Genomic DNA, 17101 nt, shown 5'->3' with positions numbered 1-17101 from the left:
AAAAATCTGACACGTGAAATCGCAGTCTTTCATTGAATGGTGTGCGTGCTGTTTCATACTCATGTTCAACCCCAGAACAGTATCATCGACCGTGCCCCAGACAGAGAGAGGCAAATAATGTGTATTAACCACTTAAAACCCAGCATCAATATTGTGGGGAAAGCTTCAGCCTAAAATAGTAGATCGACATGTTCACAATGCGTTGTCTTGTGTTGTAAGCTTTTCGATTGGCTATTTTCAGCTGAAGCTTTCCCAACAATAACAGAAAACTGAAAAAACACTAGTATTGAGCCCTGAGGAACTCCAGTTACCCATATGGCATATTATGGGGTTTAAGTGGAGAGAGAGAGAGAGAGAGAGAGAAGGACAGAGACCATGTACTGTACAATACAAGGTGTTTTGCTACATTGGCCATAGGTAGGAATGTAAGTGCATATATGCCTATAGGTCACTATTATTAGTGGGGCATGCATCCTGCCTGGCAGAGAGGAATCATTTTATTAGTGTGTTACTGGTGGTTATACCATTTCACGAGTAATCATTCTAAGCAGGGCTTCCTTGTATTGCAGGTGATTCCCGTTCCAGTTCAGTTGTTACACAACTAGTGTTCTGTGTCATACACGAAAAGACATTGTGAAAGTTTATAGTTTAATATGTTCTCTCTGTCACGCTGTTACAGTAGAAATTATGAGGTCAAAGTCCAAACCAACAATGACGTATTGTATTGTTGCTGACAACCCAGTTTCCGATCTGTTCAGTTTAACAGCTGTTATGATTTTAGTATGATAATGATATTGAAGTTTATTTATATAGCACCTTTCAAAACAAGGCTCCAAAGTGCTGTACAGAGCAAGGTTTAAAAAACAACATACAGTATAGCATAGTCACAATCAAAAGCAATATGAAAACGAGAAGAAACAAAAGACACAAAACAAAACAAATAGCAGCATTTGGGTCGCCTATAGAATGGTTGAAAAACTGGGTTTTCAAAAGTGACTGAGTATACAGTCTGTGTCTGTGTGTGGGGGGATTTAAATACAGTTCAATTCAACTGAGCTTTATTGGCATGAGAAAACATTTAAATCAATTCACACCTTGATACAAAGACACTGCTCTGTGTGTGTGTGTGTGTGTGTGTGTGTGTGTGCGTGCATTTGCGTGAGTGTGTGTGTGTGTGTGTTTGGTTTCCCCTCAGGTGGGTATGGCTCTGTTCTGGAGCCATGGTGAGCTGAACAACTTGGCTTCATGGGTCACGCCCACCTGTTCCTCTCATCCCGCCCCCTCCCCTCACCTACGGTATAACAAACTGGCAGCCTTAAAATAAGACCAGAACGCTGACAAGAGAAAAGAACGCATTCACACTCATCTCCCAGAGCGAGCAGCGGGGAGGGAGAGAGAGAGGGAGACACCAAGAGCTTGTAGAGGACACAGGAAAAAAAACTGGTCTCTTCTGCTCCTGTTGACACTCGCCGTGCACAAGCAACCGCCTCCATCATCTGAGTGAAGACCAGCTGAACTCAAACATCACCCACCCTCTGACCGCCTTACCTTTTGGAACTTCTCATCTGAAAAAGGTACAGTACTGACAAGATTCTTTTTAGAGGGCTCACTTGAACTTGAACTGTCTGGGGCTCACTAATTCAAAGCCATCACCAAGAAGTAGCATGTTGTTCATGTGCGTGCGTGTGTGTTGTGGTGGTGGTGGTGGTGTTGTTGTTGTAGGCGAATGCTTATTTCCCAGTGAAATCAGGTGCCGTGGCAACACAGGGAGGGATCCCACAATGATCCTTTGTGTCCCTCCTGAGATCTTGGCTCCAGCCGGCAATTATTTCCCTCAATGGCATCCTTTGAGATTTGTCTCATGTTTTGATGGAAGTTGGCTCAGTCCGAAAGGACATTTAACGGCTTTGTCGCTCTGTGTGTGTTATTAATTCAATGGTATTTACCTTGTTTTTAGAAATTGCAAATATTGAACGTCTCAGAGAAACATTTGCTGTCTTAGAGATGATCAAACATTACGTATGTAATTAAGTTACTTCATCTAATAATAGCATCTTCAAACGACTATGAATTAATTATGGTCATTCTGACATAGCAGTATGAGATCAAGTATTCTAAACTGGAATGTCATGCCATTCAATCATATCACAACAAAGATAATAATTATCTAATTGCAGCCTTCATAAACACAAAACAATTGTTCAAATGCTCACAGGTGGTGCAGCGGTGCGCCGGTGTATTATAACATCATTTGAATTTTATAAGGTGTGCTAATTTGCCTTAAAGCTCCAGAACCACACACTCTTTCATATTCCTTTTAAAATACGTAATATAGGAAAAGGAAGTGACAGTAAGTGCCATCCCATCATTAGTATCAGTTTGTAATTTCAGCCAGGCTAAATGTAAAAGCCATCTATGCAAGTGGCTCATGGGTCTGCTTGCAGGTTGCTAGGAAATGATGTTTGTCATTTGCATGTGACTCTAGTCTGTCTAGCCTGTTAATAAATCACAGGGCTGACTACTGAATGTTAGAGTGGAATACCTGCTGAAAAGTGACCATAAGGAAGTGGGAAATACTGTGGGAGGATGAAGAAGAGATTTCCCTCAAGTCTCATTATGTTTCTAAGGAAGGACACCCTGTCCTCTGGCTCCACATGTATGATTAACGTGATGTTAGCCAGCTTTACTCCGTCACATTATGACAACCTCTTGTTAATTGCACTCAATAGCCACTCCCTGTATTTCGGAACTGAACATACTTGTATGAGTGAATATTTGGGGAATGTTGTAATAACGTGTTTACTATCATCATACCTTTTAAGGCAAGCACAATGTGTGCAGTATGAATGTGAAGTCAGAGCCATCCCAATCAAACCTCTTAACGCGACTCGTTGCAATACACAATAGGGTTATTTGCTTGGTCATTGTTGTTTGGAATAACAATTTGCTTGTGTTGTCACTGTAGACAAAGGGCACTGTTTCCCATTTTGGAGGACTATACGTGCGTGTGCACTGCACACACACACACACACACACACACACACACACACACACACACACACACACACACACACACACACACACAGAGAGACTCCAACATAGTGAGAAACAAGGGGTAACAAAGTTTATAAAACAAAGTATGTGAAGTGAGGCATTTACACAACCAGAACAGGTGCAAGTGGGAGTGTCGATTGCAGGTATATGTCCTGCAATAGATACGTGTGTGTGTGTGTGTGTGTGTGTGTGTGTGTGTGTGTGTGTGTGTGTGTGTGTGTGTGTGTGTGTGTGTGTGTGTGTGTGTGCGTGCGTGTGCGTGTGCGTGTGCGTGTCAGCAGAGGTAGTTAATGGCATTGTAATCTCTAATCTGCTCCTGATTGCTGCTGAAGGACTATATACCTCTACTAAAACTACTGTCCTGACACTGTTCCAAAAATGCTGGGTGAGATATGTTGGCTAGCCAGCCATGGAGTTCTCTATGGGAATGGAGACTCCCAAGCCTTTGTTTTGGTCTTCTTGATGTATCTGTGACTAGAGTTTATGGACCTACTTTACCCCTTTAATATATCAGTAATGTTTTCAAGTCTGATGAAAGTCAAGCTGTTGCAAAAGGCATATTTTGCCAGGGTTGGTCTGTAACCTGTGAGGTTCTTTCATTCCCTACCCCTCCTTTTATTTGTTTAGTTATCCATTTTCATGAAAATGCTGTGGCCCAGCTTATTTGCCTGTGTGTGTGTGTGTGTGTGTGTGTGTGTGTGTGTGTGTGTGTGTGTGTGTGTGTGTGTGTGTGTGTGTGTGTGTGTGTGTGTGTGTGTGTGTGTGTGTGTGTGTGTGTGTGTGTGTGTGTGTGTGTGTGTGTGTGTGTGTGTGTGTGTGTGTGTGTGTGACTTTAATTCTAAAACAAACAAACCACTCACCCAGGTCACAGAAAGAGGTGCCGGACTGCATACAGCAAATGTCACCAGAGGCCAGGGAACCGAAAATGCAAGGGCTCTCTCGTGACTGTTTGAGCACGATAAGTGTGTGAGGTGACAAAGGGTATACCGAGAGCTTGGGAAAGTGGCAGGTGCTTTGTTCCCCCACCTCTCCACTGTCTTGACAAAGTGCAGGTTTTACAAAGTCACCATACACAGCATCTTTATTACGGGGGCCTCACTCTGTTAATTTGTGACTCCATCTGAAGCACAGCGTGACGCACTGAAACTAAGAACAAAACCTGCGAAGAAACAGCTAAATTGACAGCAAGTTCACGCTCTTATACAACGTCTTATATAAGGTGACTGATGGCATGCTGTTTACACATGTCACTTAATGTCAAATGTTGGTTAAAATGGCTGTTGTTGATTATATGAGAAAAATGTTCATTAAGGACAGATCACAGGGTTTGTAGAAGATGTGAAAATCCAATTATGTGCCTTGGGATAAAATTCACAGTAAAAGTGTTCATTTCCATTTAGTTACATTTGTTCTTGTAGTTAAATCAACACACCCTGTAGATACTCTAACAATGTGAATTCATGCTTTAAAAGAATATTATTTACTCATTGTTTTACAGGCAGAGCAAGCTTCAGCAAGATGGGGTGCTTTGGATTCCTCAAAGCCATGATGTTTGCCTTCAATGGCATTATCTTTGTAAGTGTGTAACATTTGGGAATCAAACTAATTCATAATAATGATGGAGGTGCAGTCATGGTTGCCATAAAAACGTGTCATATAGGCTTCTTATAATGATGTACGTATAGCGTAAGTTGAGCTGTGGAACGATTGTGGTAATATGCAACCGCACTACAAATATGTACTTTACTGTGAACAGACAGACACTTTTATTAGTTTATGACACAGAAATGAGTGGGAACATTTTACATTGCCTATACCGTTTAAAATGTAAGAGAGGTTATAACTGTTTGCGAGATAAGAATAATGAACTGCATGTGGGATACACAAAGTCCAGAAGACCTGCTCTATATCTTTGACATTACCGCTGAATACTGACTTTGCAGCTTTAGGGAGCAATGAGCAATTCCTCTTTGAGGAATACATTTCTCCACCTTCTTCACCTCGCCTGTCTCCCTCTTCCCTCCTTTTTCACCCACGTTGTACCCCCAGGTGGCAGGCGTTGCCATCCTGGGTGTGGGCATCTGGGTGAAGGTGGACAGTAGCTCCATCCTCGGCATCGTGGATCAAATTGAGGATGCGCCTTCAGAAATCAATCAGATCCTGAACGTGGGCTACCTGCTGATCGCTGTCGGGGCCGTCCTGCTCATCATCGGCTTCCTGGGATGTTGTGGAGCTATTAAAGAAAGCAGGTGTATGCTGCTCATGGTAGGATGCCTCATAAATAGTAGCTTGTTTCATTCATTCATTAAATGGTGACGAGTTGCAAAGTGACTGAACAAGACGCAATCATGTAAAAAAAGACAAGGTACAAATATGATTTAAAAAAAAAAAACCTCAATAAGCAGTGAGTCAATAAAGGTTTATAATAAGGCATTAGAAAATAAATAAAAACACATTTATAATTACATGAAGTAGTATATGAATTAGTTTTTCTTTTTCTATTTTGTTTGCTGTTCCAAAGTTGAGGAGCAACAGAGGCCACATCATGAATCAAGGTTTTATTTGTCACTAAGAAAACAAATGTGTCAACTTACCATTCCTCTGACTGTAGCAGGGCTGCTGGTAAGAAGGTCAAAGAGGAACTAAAAGCACAACATTCTCTACTAAGTACTGTATGAGAAAAGGTTAGATCTTACACAGTTGATGAAAAGAGGATATGACAAAAGATTCCTTAAGAGATAGGGCCTAGTCAAAGATTACTGGCCAAAGGTTTAAGAAAAAGCTAAGCAGCTCGGGGGAATATGAATTTTATCTTTTGCATCATGGATCCCATGGATTGCTGCGTTTTAAAAGAATAATTTACGCCTGTTCCTGTGCGGAATTGTATTCCCTAGACGGAATGTGGGGGATTGTACAGCCAGATCACTTGCCTTGCACTTATACAGACCAGATTCCATCTCTACTTTGTATGGCATCATGAACCAAGGGTGCTACACAAAGTAGGGGTGGACTGTTAAGTCAATTGCTATGAACATATAATATCTGTAGACAGAGGGTACTGTTGTTGAGGGGAGTGTGTTACATCTCTACTAACCATGCATTGTGTTCTACAGCAGTGGTTCCCAAACCTTTTTGTGTCAAGGACCCCCAAATCAACATTTATTAGGCCACGGACCCCCCATTTGAAAACATATGCCAGTGACCCCGACAAGGGAGGAGTTTTCCGGCTCTAGCAGTGATTCCGAAACATTAATGTCATGGCCCCCCCAGTTTCACACGCATTATGCTACGGACCCCCGATTTAATGGCATTTCTATCTCTGGTACCCCAATTTATATTGTAAAACCCACGAGGGTCCATTTGGTTCCTAACTATCTCTAATTGAGCTAGGTACCCCCTAACCTGACTCCGCCAGATGGGGCAGCAGAGTACACTGGGTTCCCCCCTCTTGCTCCCATCTGGGAACTCTCAGGCAGACTTGATGCTCCGGCCACAAAACGGCCTGGCCAATCAGCAGCAGCTAGAGGCGGGATCAGGTTAGGTACCCCCTGGAACTCCCTCAAGTACCCCTAGGGGTCCCCGGACCCCACTTTGGGAACCACTGTTCTATAGTATTATGAAAGTCATGCTTATTCACTCTTCCCTGTAGTTCTTTGTCATAGTGTTGGTGGTGTTCATAGCGGAGGTGGCTGGAGCAGTGATAGTCCTGGTGTTCAAACCATTGGTAAGTCATTAGACAGAAATCCCCAAACTTTTCCATGCCAAGGAGCCCTACATTGCTATAGCCTCTGGCTGCGGCCGCACTATTGTGAAATGGCAAAATAAATAAAAAGATTGACCATCTACATGTTTGCAATGCATGCAGATGACATACAAAACATGTATATCTGCTATTTTTGTTTAGAAGCTTTTACAAATATTTCTAAGATTTTTGAAAATGGTTAAACTGCACAATAATCTGGAAATGAAATTTGATGTACTTTACGTTCTTTGAAAAGATGGCATTATAACAAAGCATAGTTAGTCACAACTGAATTCAAAAACTAAATTCTGCACTTTACATTTCAGGCAGACGATATGCTTAACTCGCTGGGAGTGGAAGTAGTGAAAAACATTAAAAAAGAATATGGGGACAGTCCAGACGTCACACAGCTCTGGAATTCAACTATGGACACGGTACATTGTTATGCTATACAAATTATTAAATGACTGTGATATAACTTAACCTGGCATTTCCTTTGCACTCAACAGATCGTGTTGGCTTCAGTGCTTTGATGAAAATCAATGATCTTTCTGTCCCTTGTAGCTAAGGTGCTGTGGATTCAACAACTACACAGACTTCATTGGTTCTCCATATTGGAACGGCAACGGAAATAACTTCCCACCGCAGTGTTGCAGCGCAGATATTGATCTGGTTTGTAACCCAGATCTGGCTGAGAGTGCATTAAACACGGTATGACCTCTGACACTAGCCAGACTATCAGATAGATAAATAGAAAATAATTGTTTCTAGTCAGTCAGTCTTTTTTTTTTTTTTTTTTAATGTTTTTTTTTTTGTGGCTTTCGCCTTTATTTTATATGGAGGGACAGACAGTAGGCTGACAGGAAATGGGGAGAGAGATGGGGGGTGACATGCAGTAAAGGCCGTCGGGATCGGGAGTCGAACCCGCGGCACACTGCCAGACTGGATTACCAGCCAAGGTGCCTGGACCGCTGAGCCATGGCCCAGGCCTTTCTAGTCAGTCTTAACTCCTTAGTAGGAGATCTCTGATCGTCTGGCTACACAGGACTACTCTGAATCTAACTACTCTATCCAGTGTGCACCACAACATGGAAAATGATCAATTCATGATCATTTCATTCATTCCCCTCCTTCTGTCCCTTTACACCAAATCACTTTGCCAAAAATAGCCAATCTACAAGCTCACTATGTGTCTATATTTTGTGATCTTGTAGATCTGCTATTTTTGAGTGGTGTAAACCACTCCTACAACTGGCTTTGTTAGTTTACGTGTCTGTCCGTACCAAAAAAAATGAGCATGGTTGCTATGGTCACCCAGTTCACACGGGTGTGATTTCATTACGTCAGACATTACGTCAGACCACAGTTGATCAGTCTATATAAGACCTTACACCACTCAGTTCACACGGGTGTGATTTTTACTGAACGTTTGCATAAATTGTCACAGAATAAGTCGCCTATTATGACATGTCCACTACGCTATGGTTGAAGTGGTTAACTTCAGTATTAAATATTTTAACCAGCTTAAAAAGAGTGAATCAGGGGCACGGTGGCACAGTCGGTAGTGCTGTCGCATCACAGCTAGAAGGTAGGTCCTGGGTTCGATTCCCGCTGGGGACGCTGTGGGTGCTGGCGGCGGGTTCTCTCCTCCTCGTCATCAGTGCCCATACCCGAGGCGGGGTTGGCCAAAGGGCCTTTCTGTGTGGAGTTTGCATGTTCTCCCCGTGTCCCCTAGGGTAGGTAGGTACCCTCACAAAAAACATGCAGTAATCCTGGTCTCTAAACTGCCTCCCCCTGGCCAGCCGAGGTGCCTGATGGAGGGGAAAGGAACTGGTTGGAATAACGTGTTCCTTCCACGCGCTACGTCCAACCAGGGAAAATCCCCCCTGTCAGGTGTAAAGGAGCGACTTGGACACTCATGCATGAAGGAAGCATGAGTTGAAGTCCGTTGCTCTCCCCAGGTTGGCGGAGGGTGTGTATGTGTAGAGGATCACATTAGATAATTGACACAGGGGTGAAAAATGGGTTACAAAAACATGGGATAAAAAATGTAATAAAAAAAAAAGAAAGAGTGAATCAAAAACTGCGTGAAGTGAGTTTGGACGGAGCTTCTTGTCACTTTTATCCCTGGTCACTGTATTTGCAGTAGAATACTGAACCCAGAGTTTGATGATTAATTGATGGCCATTCGATCATTGCGAACGCAGTGATTGCGAACGCAGTGAGCATTTACTATGAGACCCAGCAGATCCTGTCTGTGTGTCTGTGTGTGTGTGTGTGTCATGCTGTAACACCACCCGCCCGCCACCAGAGGGCGCAGCTGTATCACACACATGCGCACACACACACACACACACACAAACAACTTAACTTATTAAAAAAAAAACCTAACTTAAAAAAACTTAACTTAAAAAAAGAAACGTAAAAAGAAAAAACTTTAAAAAAAAAACTTAACTTCAAAAAACTTAACTTCAAAAAAATCTTAAAAAAAATAAAAAATAAAAGAACTAAAAAAAAAACCTTATAGTACGTAATTTATTCTAATTGTTGTTATTGCAATTTACGAGCTGCGTTCGCTTCCCGCGTTCGCGCGTCTTACTTGTAGTAACTGGTGTTTATTATTTCCTCAGACAGTGGCACTTGGCTGCTTCCCGAGGTTAATACAACTGATCGATGAGAACTCAGTAGTTGTTGCTGCAGTGGCCCTGGGGATTGCAGCTCTGGAGGTAGGACACCTGCTGCTGACTACTTTGGACATGTTCACATGGTCATGTCTCTCTGAAGCAGCCTCTAGTACATTGTTTGTAACAATGTTTAATGTTTCATAATAGCCCAGTGGTTCTCAAACGGTTTAATTTCAAGGACCCCCATAACTCTGAGAGTGTTCAAATCAAATGGACCCTTACAGGCCAATTTGGTTCCATTTGGTTCCATTCCATTTGTACACTTTCAGCAGCCTTTCAGAGTTACAGACCATTTGGAACCATTTGGAACCCCATCAAGGAACCCAGAAAGTCCTTGGCTCACACTTTGAAAACCACTGATATAGTCTATCATTATCAGGTCATGTTCTTTATTTCTTTGCCCGTGCACGCACACACGCACGCACGCACGCACGCACGCACGCACGCACGCACGCACGCACGCACGCACACACGCACACACACACACACACACACACACACACACACACACACACACACACACACACACACACACACACACACACACACACATTCTTACTCTTTATTCTATTTAATGCTTAATGTTTATATCCTATCCCCAGGTGTGTGCCATGATTGTCTCCTTGACTCTCTACTGCAAAATAGGATCAAAGAGTAACACAGGGTAACACAACTGAAGAGGAATTGTGTGTACCTGGACACTGGCGGTCCCGGAAGAGGACTTTTATTATGAAGAAAAATGATTCTTAGGGTATTGGACCGGGACACTTATATATCAAAACATGTGCAATCAAAAATTATTAACACAATAATTATATTTTGTATCGAAGTATTGCCAAGAGATGCCTTTGAATGTACATATTTATTTCTTGAGATAGGAAGACGACGTACCCTACACAGAATTAGCCTGGCTAATAAGCCAGACTCAAATCACACTGTCGTGTGGTATTTGAGTCTGGAGATGCTGTACATGGATCTTGTTTCCCGGGGGGCGGGTTCAAACATTTTCTCTTTGACGCAATTGGTCAGAGCTACTGTCAGTCAAAGGTCTCAAGCATTGAACGTCACTGTACCAAAGCCCGCCCATATTGCATACCGTGTCCCGATTGGCCACACCAGTTCTCTGGTGTAGAAAATGGGCGTACAATTTAGCCTCTCCAGACCGCAATCCGCCGGCAGGCAATTTTTTTTGCCAACGGCTGATTCAGTCTGGCTTATTAGCCAGGCTAACACAGAATAGCCATTCCATCTTAATTTCCCAAAACCTCTTACAATTCTATAAGCTACACTAACACATGCGGGAGATAACGAGTCATTCATTGATTACATGATGAGATACAGTTGCTTTCATTGTGATATACGGAAACACTGAAGCAAGGACCAATGGCGGAGAGAGCGATTCCTGTTGGAGCAGTCTGCAAATAGCCGTTAAGATTTACACACTGTATGTACAGTATGCTGTATGATGACTACATTTTTTAAAAATAAAGTCAGGTGTATTTCTCTAGACCAAGTGTATTTTTGTGCTGCCTACTAGTAGTGTGCAGTGGTTTCTGGATCAGGGCCCACTAGAAAAGAGTTTGCGGTCCACCCATCTGACCACTTAACATAATAGGCTGCCGTGTTGAGTGGTGGGCCACGTGCATTTTCAGAGCATGTTTATATTAATGATCAATGGAGATTGTGTTCCAGTTTGGATGTATACTTTAAGTTCCCACTTAGCAATATTTATAATATTTATAAAATAAACTCGAGGTAACCCTAGAACGCTAACCCCAGGTGATTTTCACCCGGACAATTATTATTTTTCATAATGTTGCCGATGTCTGAGGTGGGTGGGTCCTTCAGGATGCTCAGTGACATCATAGAAGGTGGGTGTGTTTCCATGTCTGAGGTGGGTGGGTCCGTGGGTACCTTCAGGATGCTCAGTGACATCATAGAAGGTGGGTGTGTGTCCATGTTTTTTTCTACGGGCAGGTGTTCGGGTGAATTTCACCCGGCGTTAGTAATGGTAAAATAAATAAATCCCATACTCCCACACTGGGCAGTTATCACACATTGGTCACCGATTTTGCCCGTTGTTTGGTGAAATTTCATGTTGAAATATTAAAGAAAAGTACCTCAAATTGGCATGGATTGTTGTACTTAATACTTAATATATTTTGTGCACTGGTGATAACCCTCAGTCTGTGCATCTGCATTTCTGTTCCAAAACATTCTCGTGCAAGGAAGTAAATCCCCAAATTATTTGTCACATAATGTTTATGAAACATTAACGGTGGTAAAACCTTAATTTTAGGCTGGGAGTCAATGGGGGTCGGATTGGACTAAAACTTTGCCCAAATATGGAGATGACATATACATCATTATAGTACTGACTACTGAGTGACGTCATAGATGACCGAGGCCATATGCTGCGTTCACACATCGGCAGAGGCAAAGCTACAACTGTAGTTGCAATCACACACGTCACTACAGAAGCACGCTTGGTGACCTCAACGAGCAACAAACACACATTTTTCAAAGCGTCAACAAGACAAATTATGCTGTGATCTTTGCATCTTTTGCCTCTGCCCGTGTGAACGCAGCATTATGAACGTATGCCCAGAAAAACTTCAACCTTATTATAGAGATAGAGATAACTTGTGGATGTGTTGTTTGTGACGTTGCCCTCTGGTCAGCCTATTTAAGCTGTGAAGATGAATTTTCACGTCCACTTCATCCAAGTAGGACCTACGGAGCGATAGACGATAGGGGAGGGGACATAACATGATCGATGCGATATATCGCCGAAACATGAGGGTTTGGAGTCTTCTCATCATTTTCTCCGTCATGTTACTCCAAAGTAAAAGCTTTGGCGAGGACACTGTGGCAGATGGCATCAGCATACACCAGCTGGAGCGTCTGGTGGAGATGCTGACGTCTAAGGAGTGCAAAGACCTCCTGTGGGCCCTCTCCCACAAAGAGGAGAGCATATATGACCGTTTGAGGCGACTGTCACCAGAGGTAAACATACTCAATACCTCAAGCACAGCCTCACCACAGTCAATTCAAGTCAGGAGAGATGCCACTGATGCTGCAGAGAGGGAGGACATAGTCCAGCATCTAGACCACCCGTCGCCAGGGAAAAATAAGCTAGAACTCGAGCCCCGCATCATGAGGATTACTACTGATCCAGCACAAAGGGAAGGTCAGTGCCGGAATGATCTGACACAGTGGATTCTGGAGAACGGCGCAAAGACCTACGTTGACCGGCTTTCCCGCGCCTTGCAAAAAGTGGGCAGGACAGACATTGCCGTGGAGGTGGGGAAAAACCTCAACCAGGACAAATACTTGAGTCTGAAGCATCACGTAGAAGACTACCATAAAGGTTCCAACCCTTTTAGTTTCCCGGGGGTCAAATCAGAGATCAAGAACCAAGAACCAAGTATTGCAGGCCCGCAGCCCCTGAGAAGGCGATTAGAGGATCTGACATGGTCTGAGTTGGACCTGATCATAGAACGGGTTCCGGCCCCTCAGAGGAGACTGCTGGACATTCTGTGGCCTTTGGTCTATGGCGTCCAGCTGTGCTTCGGGGGAGCCTCACTGATCGGCATTTTTACCCTCTTCATCATCCACATCTTCTATAGAGAATCCAGATAATGATGTTATGTTCAGGGATTCCAAATAAGGAGACAGTTATTCTAGCCAGTAATACAATATACTGTATGATACTCATCATTGTTGTTGTATGGTAAATTCACAATCATAATCATGCTTTGGCAACACAACTCTCACATCTAATGGCAGTAAAGTCTATGGAATTGAATTGAACTGAACAGAATTAAATTGAAAGAGACAGAGAGAGAGAGGGAGAGGGAGAGGGGAGAGAGAGAAGACAGACCTTACCCTTCATTTGCACCGTACTAGTGAGAGCTGAACTTAATTACAACAATGTGTTGTAAACTGATGTTGGCTTTGGAGGAAATGAAACAGATCTGGCTTCAGGAGGAAATGAGGAGGGATCGAGGAGAGGAACAAATTGGAGTAGAAATTCCAACTGCTTTCTCAACCTTTTCTGGATCAGGGCCAGTGTTCGTGGCCCACCCATAAGTTTGGGTGGGCTGATTCATCAAATTTCAGATCAACACCGAATGCATCTCAGTCCATGACACACGTTGTACATACCTGTACAGTACATAAACACTTTGGGCAGGGCATTATAGGCAAACATTTTCTATTCTTATCCCCATAATAGGGACAATAGTGGACCTACAAGCTCTATAGATCCACTACGCTAGTTTTGCTATTTTGGAAATGGGGCTTAAGTGGTAACTTACTTTTGCCGCCCACTATTTTATTCCCGAAACGATGCCTCAGGAAGAGAAGGGTGATGTTCAAGAATAAATCAGACCTCAGCAGAAAGCTATATATTGTAGAACAACAGAAAGGAGAAATATCAGAGGTAATGTGGTAATGACTGACATCAGTACTATGATGTCAGTCATCTCCATATTTGGACAAAATTCAACCTCCATTGATTTCCATGGTAAATTTGTAATTCAGTATAAAATGTGAACAAGTCTAATAATGGCCCCCATTTGGATGGGGGCCATGTGTATGTGTATTATAATAAGCATGGAGGGCATGATTACGGTACATATTTCCTTTGCCTACTTGGCAGCGTGAACCAGCAAGGGTCAATAGATCGGCATTCCGAAGCCCCCCCACTTCGAACCTGTAATAAAATGAATGTTTAATACCTCTGCCTTGTGTGTATGTCCTGCTTTCTTCTTTCCACAAGCAACTCGGAACTGTTTGTTCCAGCAACAAACAGGCACATACAGACCCTCTTCTATAGTGCCACACCGTAAAAGAACAGTACTATAGTGACTAGTCTACACAGAAAGAACCATGTCATCACCACCACCTCCTTTCCTGTTGATTCCGCTGAGCCTATAAGCAACAGGAAAGGAGGTGACTGGTGATGACAGTTGGTTTCAATTTAATGCTAAGTCTTGGAGTCTGGAATGATGATGACGGTGTTAATGGTACGCAACAGTTACACTATATCCCTCACAGTGAAAAGTAAACCGGCCTCTGTCCCCATGAGTGAATCTGGACTGGCCTGCCAGCACTATGTCCGGACAGTCCGGTCTAGAGTCTCCTCTGACACAGACACTCCTGTAAGCCTATACTGTGCAGTACGTACGTACCCCGGCGTCCAGTCCACTTTCACTGAAAACCCTCTATTCTGGCTTCTAACTTGACACCGATAGTTCCCCAGTGTGTCTGTGACAAATAGAGATACAATAGCATCCTGTGTCCCGGAGGAACACACTGCATTCTGCTGAAATGACAGGAGCACGCACGCACGCACGCACGCACGCACGCACGCACGCACGCACGCACGCACACACACACACACACCAGAAACACACACACACACACACACACACACACGCACACACACACTAGAATTACACTCACACACACACACACACACACACACACACACACACGCACATACTTTACTCACATAATCCAACAATTTATTTTATATTTATTTTATTTTCATTATGATGTTGTCTTTGTCAAAAGTGTATGAAACGTTTAATTTGTGATGTAATAAATGATACAAATGAAGTTGTTCTATGAAGAGATTTTTTTATTGTTTGTTTTCTTTAGCCTGTTTGTTTGTTGTAAATTTACATTTCAAAATGTGTTTCAGTGAGTGATAGTTTGTTTAATATTTACAAATGTGTAAAACTAAATGAAACGTGGAAACGCCAAACTTTTGTTTTTATGGTCCAGGCCTCTCCCTCTTTGAAGACAACTTTAATTTGTATTATTAAATCCAAATTGAAACAACGTTTTTATTAGTATATATTGTATTCAAAAATGGTTCACAACACTGGCATATAATTATGTGTGAGAAACCTATTTTTTTAAATGCAAATGCAAAACTTTTTTATATGTTAGGCTACTTAGATCAATGCCAGATAGCCTTTTCTGACTGTGGTGTCACAGACTGTAATTACAGCATTTATCCACATGGTGTCAGATGATCCCTTGTTTCTGTGGTCTTGGTGCAACTGATGTAAGTGATGTTCCTTGTTAGTTCTGAATTTTCTGGTTGTTATTTAAGTTCCCTGTGCCCATTATCAGTCATTGTGGTCTACTAATAGGCCTTTATTGTTTTGAATTAAATGTCAGTTACTTGAAAAGTATACAAGAGTCCTGTTATTTCTTGTATAGCTTTCAAGTAACTGACATTTAAAAATATTAAATACAATACTTTATCTTTGGGAACAGAGTGAAATGACTGTACTGTACAGCCTCCTTTTTAGTATGACAAGATAAAAAAAATCACAATAATAGCAAAAAAGCCAGAGGGGGGGGGGGGGCTCCTGAATCCTGACCGAAACCATAGCTGTTATTTTTGAAAACCCATGCTCTTATCTGTAAATGGTCACTGATTCACTGCTTTGAGTAAATAATTAAATATTCTATGGATAGCTATATACTCTTCACTGGCATCATGAAATAATGGGAGTGCTCAGTTCAGGTCCATAAAAAGCTTTGTAGTGTAGGTCTCTTTGTGAAACTGATTTCATAAGTATTTACTTTTAGGGTTCTCCTTATTTGTTCTCATACTGCTGGTCAGAAGGCGTGTACATGTGTGACAGAGATGGAGAAGATTGTGGCCCCTCATTTAAAGTTACTCTAAGTGATATACATATTTTAAGTAGGCCTAAACAAAAGATACAATTTCAGTTTGAGATACCAATTTCACGAGACATGCAAGATTATGACGAGCAGAAATTGATGAACAGACAATATAGGCCATTCGAATTGGAAATGGAATCCACCTGAAAATGTATTTTCTGTTCACTAAAGAGCTTGGACCTGGAGAGACCGGCATGGATGGAGACACGGTGACTGAACTAACAGCAATGGTTACTATAGCAATACTTTAACCTTTTAACAATACACTTTTTTGTTTTAACCCTCCACAGGAGGAACTAGAAAAAGTGCCCTTCTGGGCACAGGTCTCCACCAGGAGGATAGGAGTGTGTGTGTGATGTTTGGCAAAATGTTTAGGAGCAATATAAACGTGTGTTTTACATATGTCGGCCTCCTGGTGGCGCTATAAAGAGCAGATGTGAAAAATTCCAGGCAAAGGTTTTTTGGAAGCCAATCTTAGCCAATCAGGATGGAGTCTGAGAAATCTGAAAGACCCGTTTCGTTGAATGGCTCTAGAGAGACTGTACCAATTTGCGTGATGTTTGGACAAAATCTGTAGGTGTACTGTCCAAAAACTTGTTTTGCACAAAGCGGCCTCCTGGTGGCGCTATAACAGGCCGTTCTGGAAATTCATCCAGGGAGTGTGTGTGCAAAATGTGGCATCGACCGGGTTAACGGTGCCGGAGATTAGCTGTTCACAGACGGAAGGACGGACGGACGGACACACACACGGACGGACGGACGGAGTGCAAAACATACTCTCTCCCCATGCCTTCGGCCTGGTGGAGACAATGACTTGATGTCTTGGTAGGCATAGGAAACAAGGCAACAGGTGGGCATAGTTGAGCAGCTTCAACACCCTCTGGTGGACACATTTGTAATTATAGAATAAAGC

General features: G+C 42.6%; 1 protein-coding gene across 1 annotated transcript; it reads left to right on the top strand.

Moving 5' to 3' along the window:
• Window positions 1–1447: 1447 nt before the first annotated feature.
• tspan34b (tetraspanin 34b) lies at window positions 1448–10636 on the top strand. The gene is made up of 8 exons (XM_079519846.1): window positions 1448–1574; window positions 4553–4629; window positions 5104–5319; window positions 6704–6778; window positions 7123–7230; window positions 7361–7507; window positions 9427–9522; window positions 10083–10636. The coding sequence occupies exons 2-8, from the start codon at window positions 4573–4575 to the stop codon at window positions 10146–10148; spliced, it is 765 nt and encodes a 254-aa protein (XP_079375972.1). The 5' UTR covers window positions 1448–1574; window positions 4553–4572; the 3' UTR covers window positions 10149–10636.
• The last annotated feature ends 6465 nt before the right edge of the window (window positions 10637–17101 follow it).

The sequence above is a fragment of the Electrona antarctica genome (genome assembly GCF_951216825.1).
Source record: "Electrona antarctica genome assembly, chromosome: 14".
NCBI lineage: Eukaryota > Metazoa > Chordata > Actinopteri > Myctophiformes > Myctophidae > Electrona > Electrona antarctica.
Note: the sequence above shows the minus strand (reverse complement) of the source record. Positions and strands in the feature narration are given on the sequence as shown.

Coding starts and splice junctions, on each gene's coding strand:
- tspan34b (XM_079519846.1), top strand. CDS start 4,573: ATGGGGTGCTTTGGATTCCTCAAAGCCATGATGTTTGCCTTCAATGGC. Junction 7,508..9,426: donor CTGAGAGTGCATTAAACACG/GTATGACCTCTG, acceptor TTATTTCCTCAG/ACAGTGGCACTTGGCTGCTT. Junction 9,523..10,082: donor TGGGGATTGCAGCTCTGGAG/GTAGGACACCTG, acceptor TCCTATCCCCAG/GTGTGTGCCATGATTGTCTC.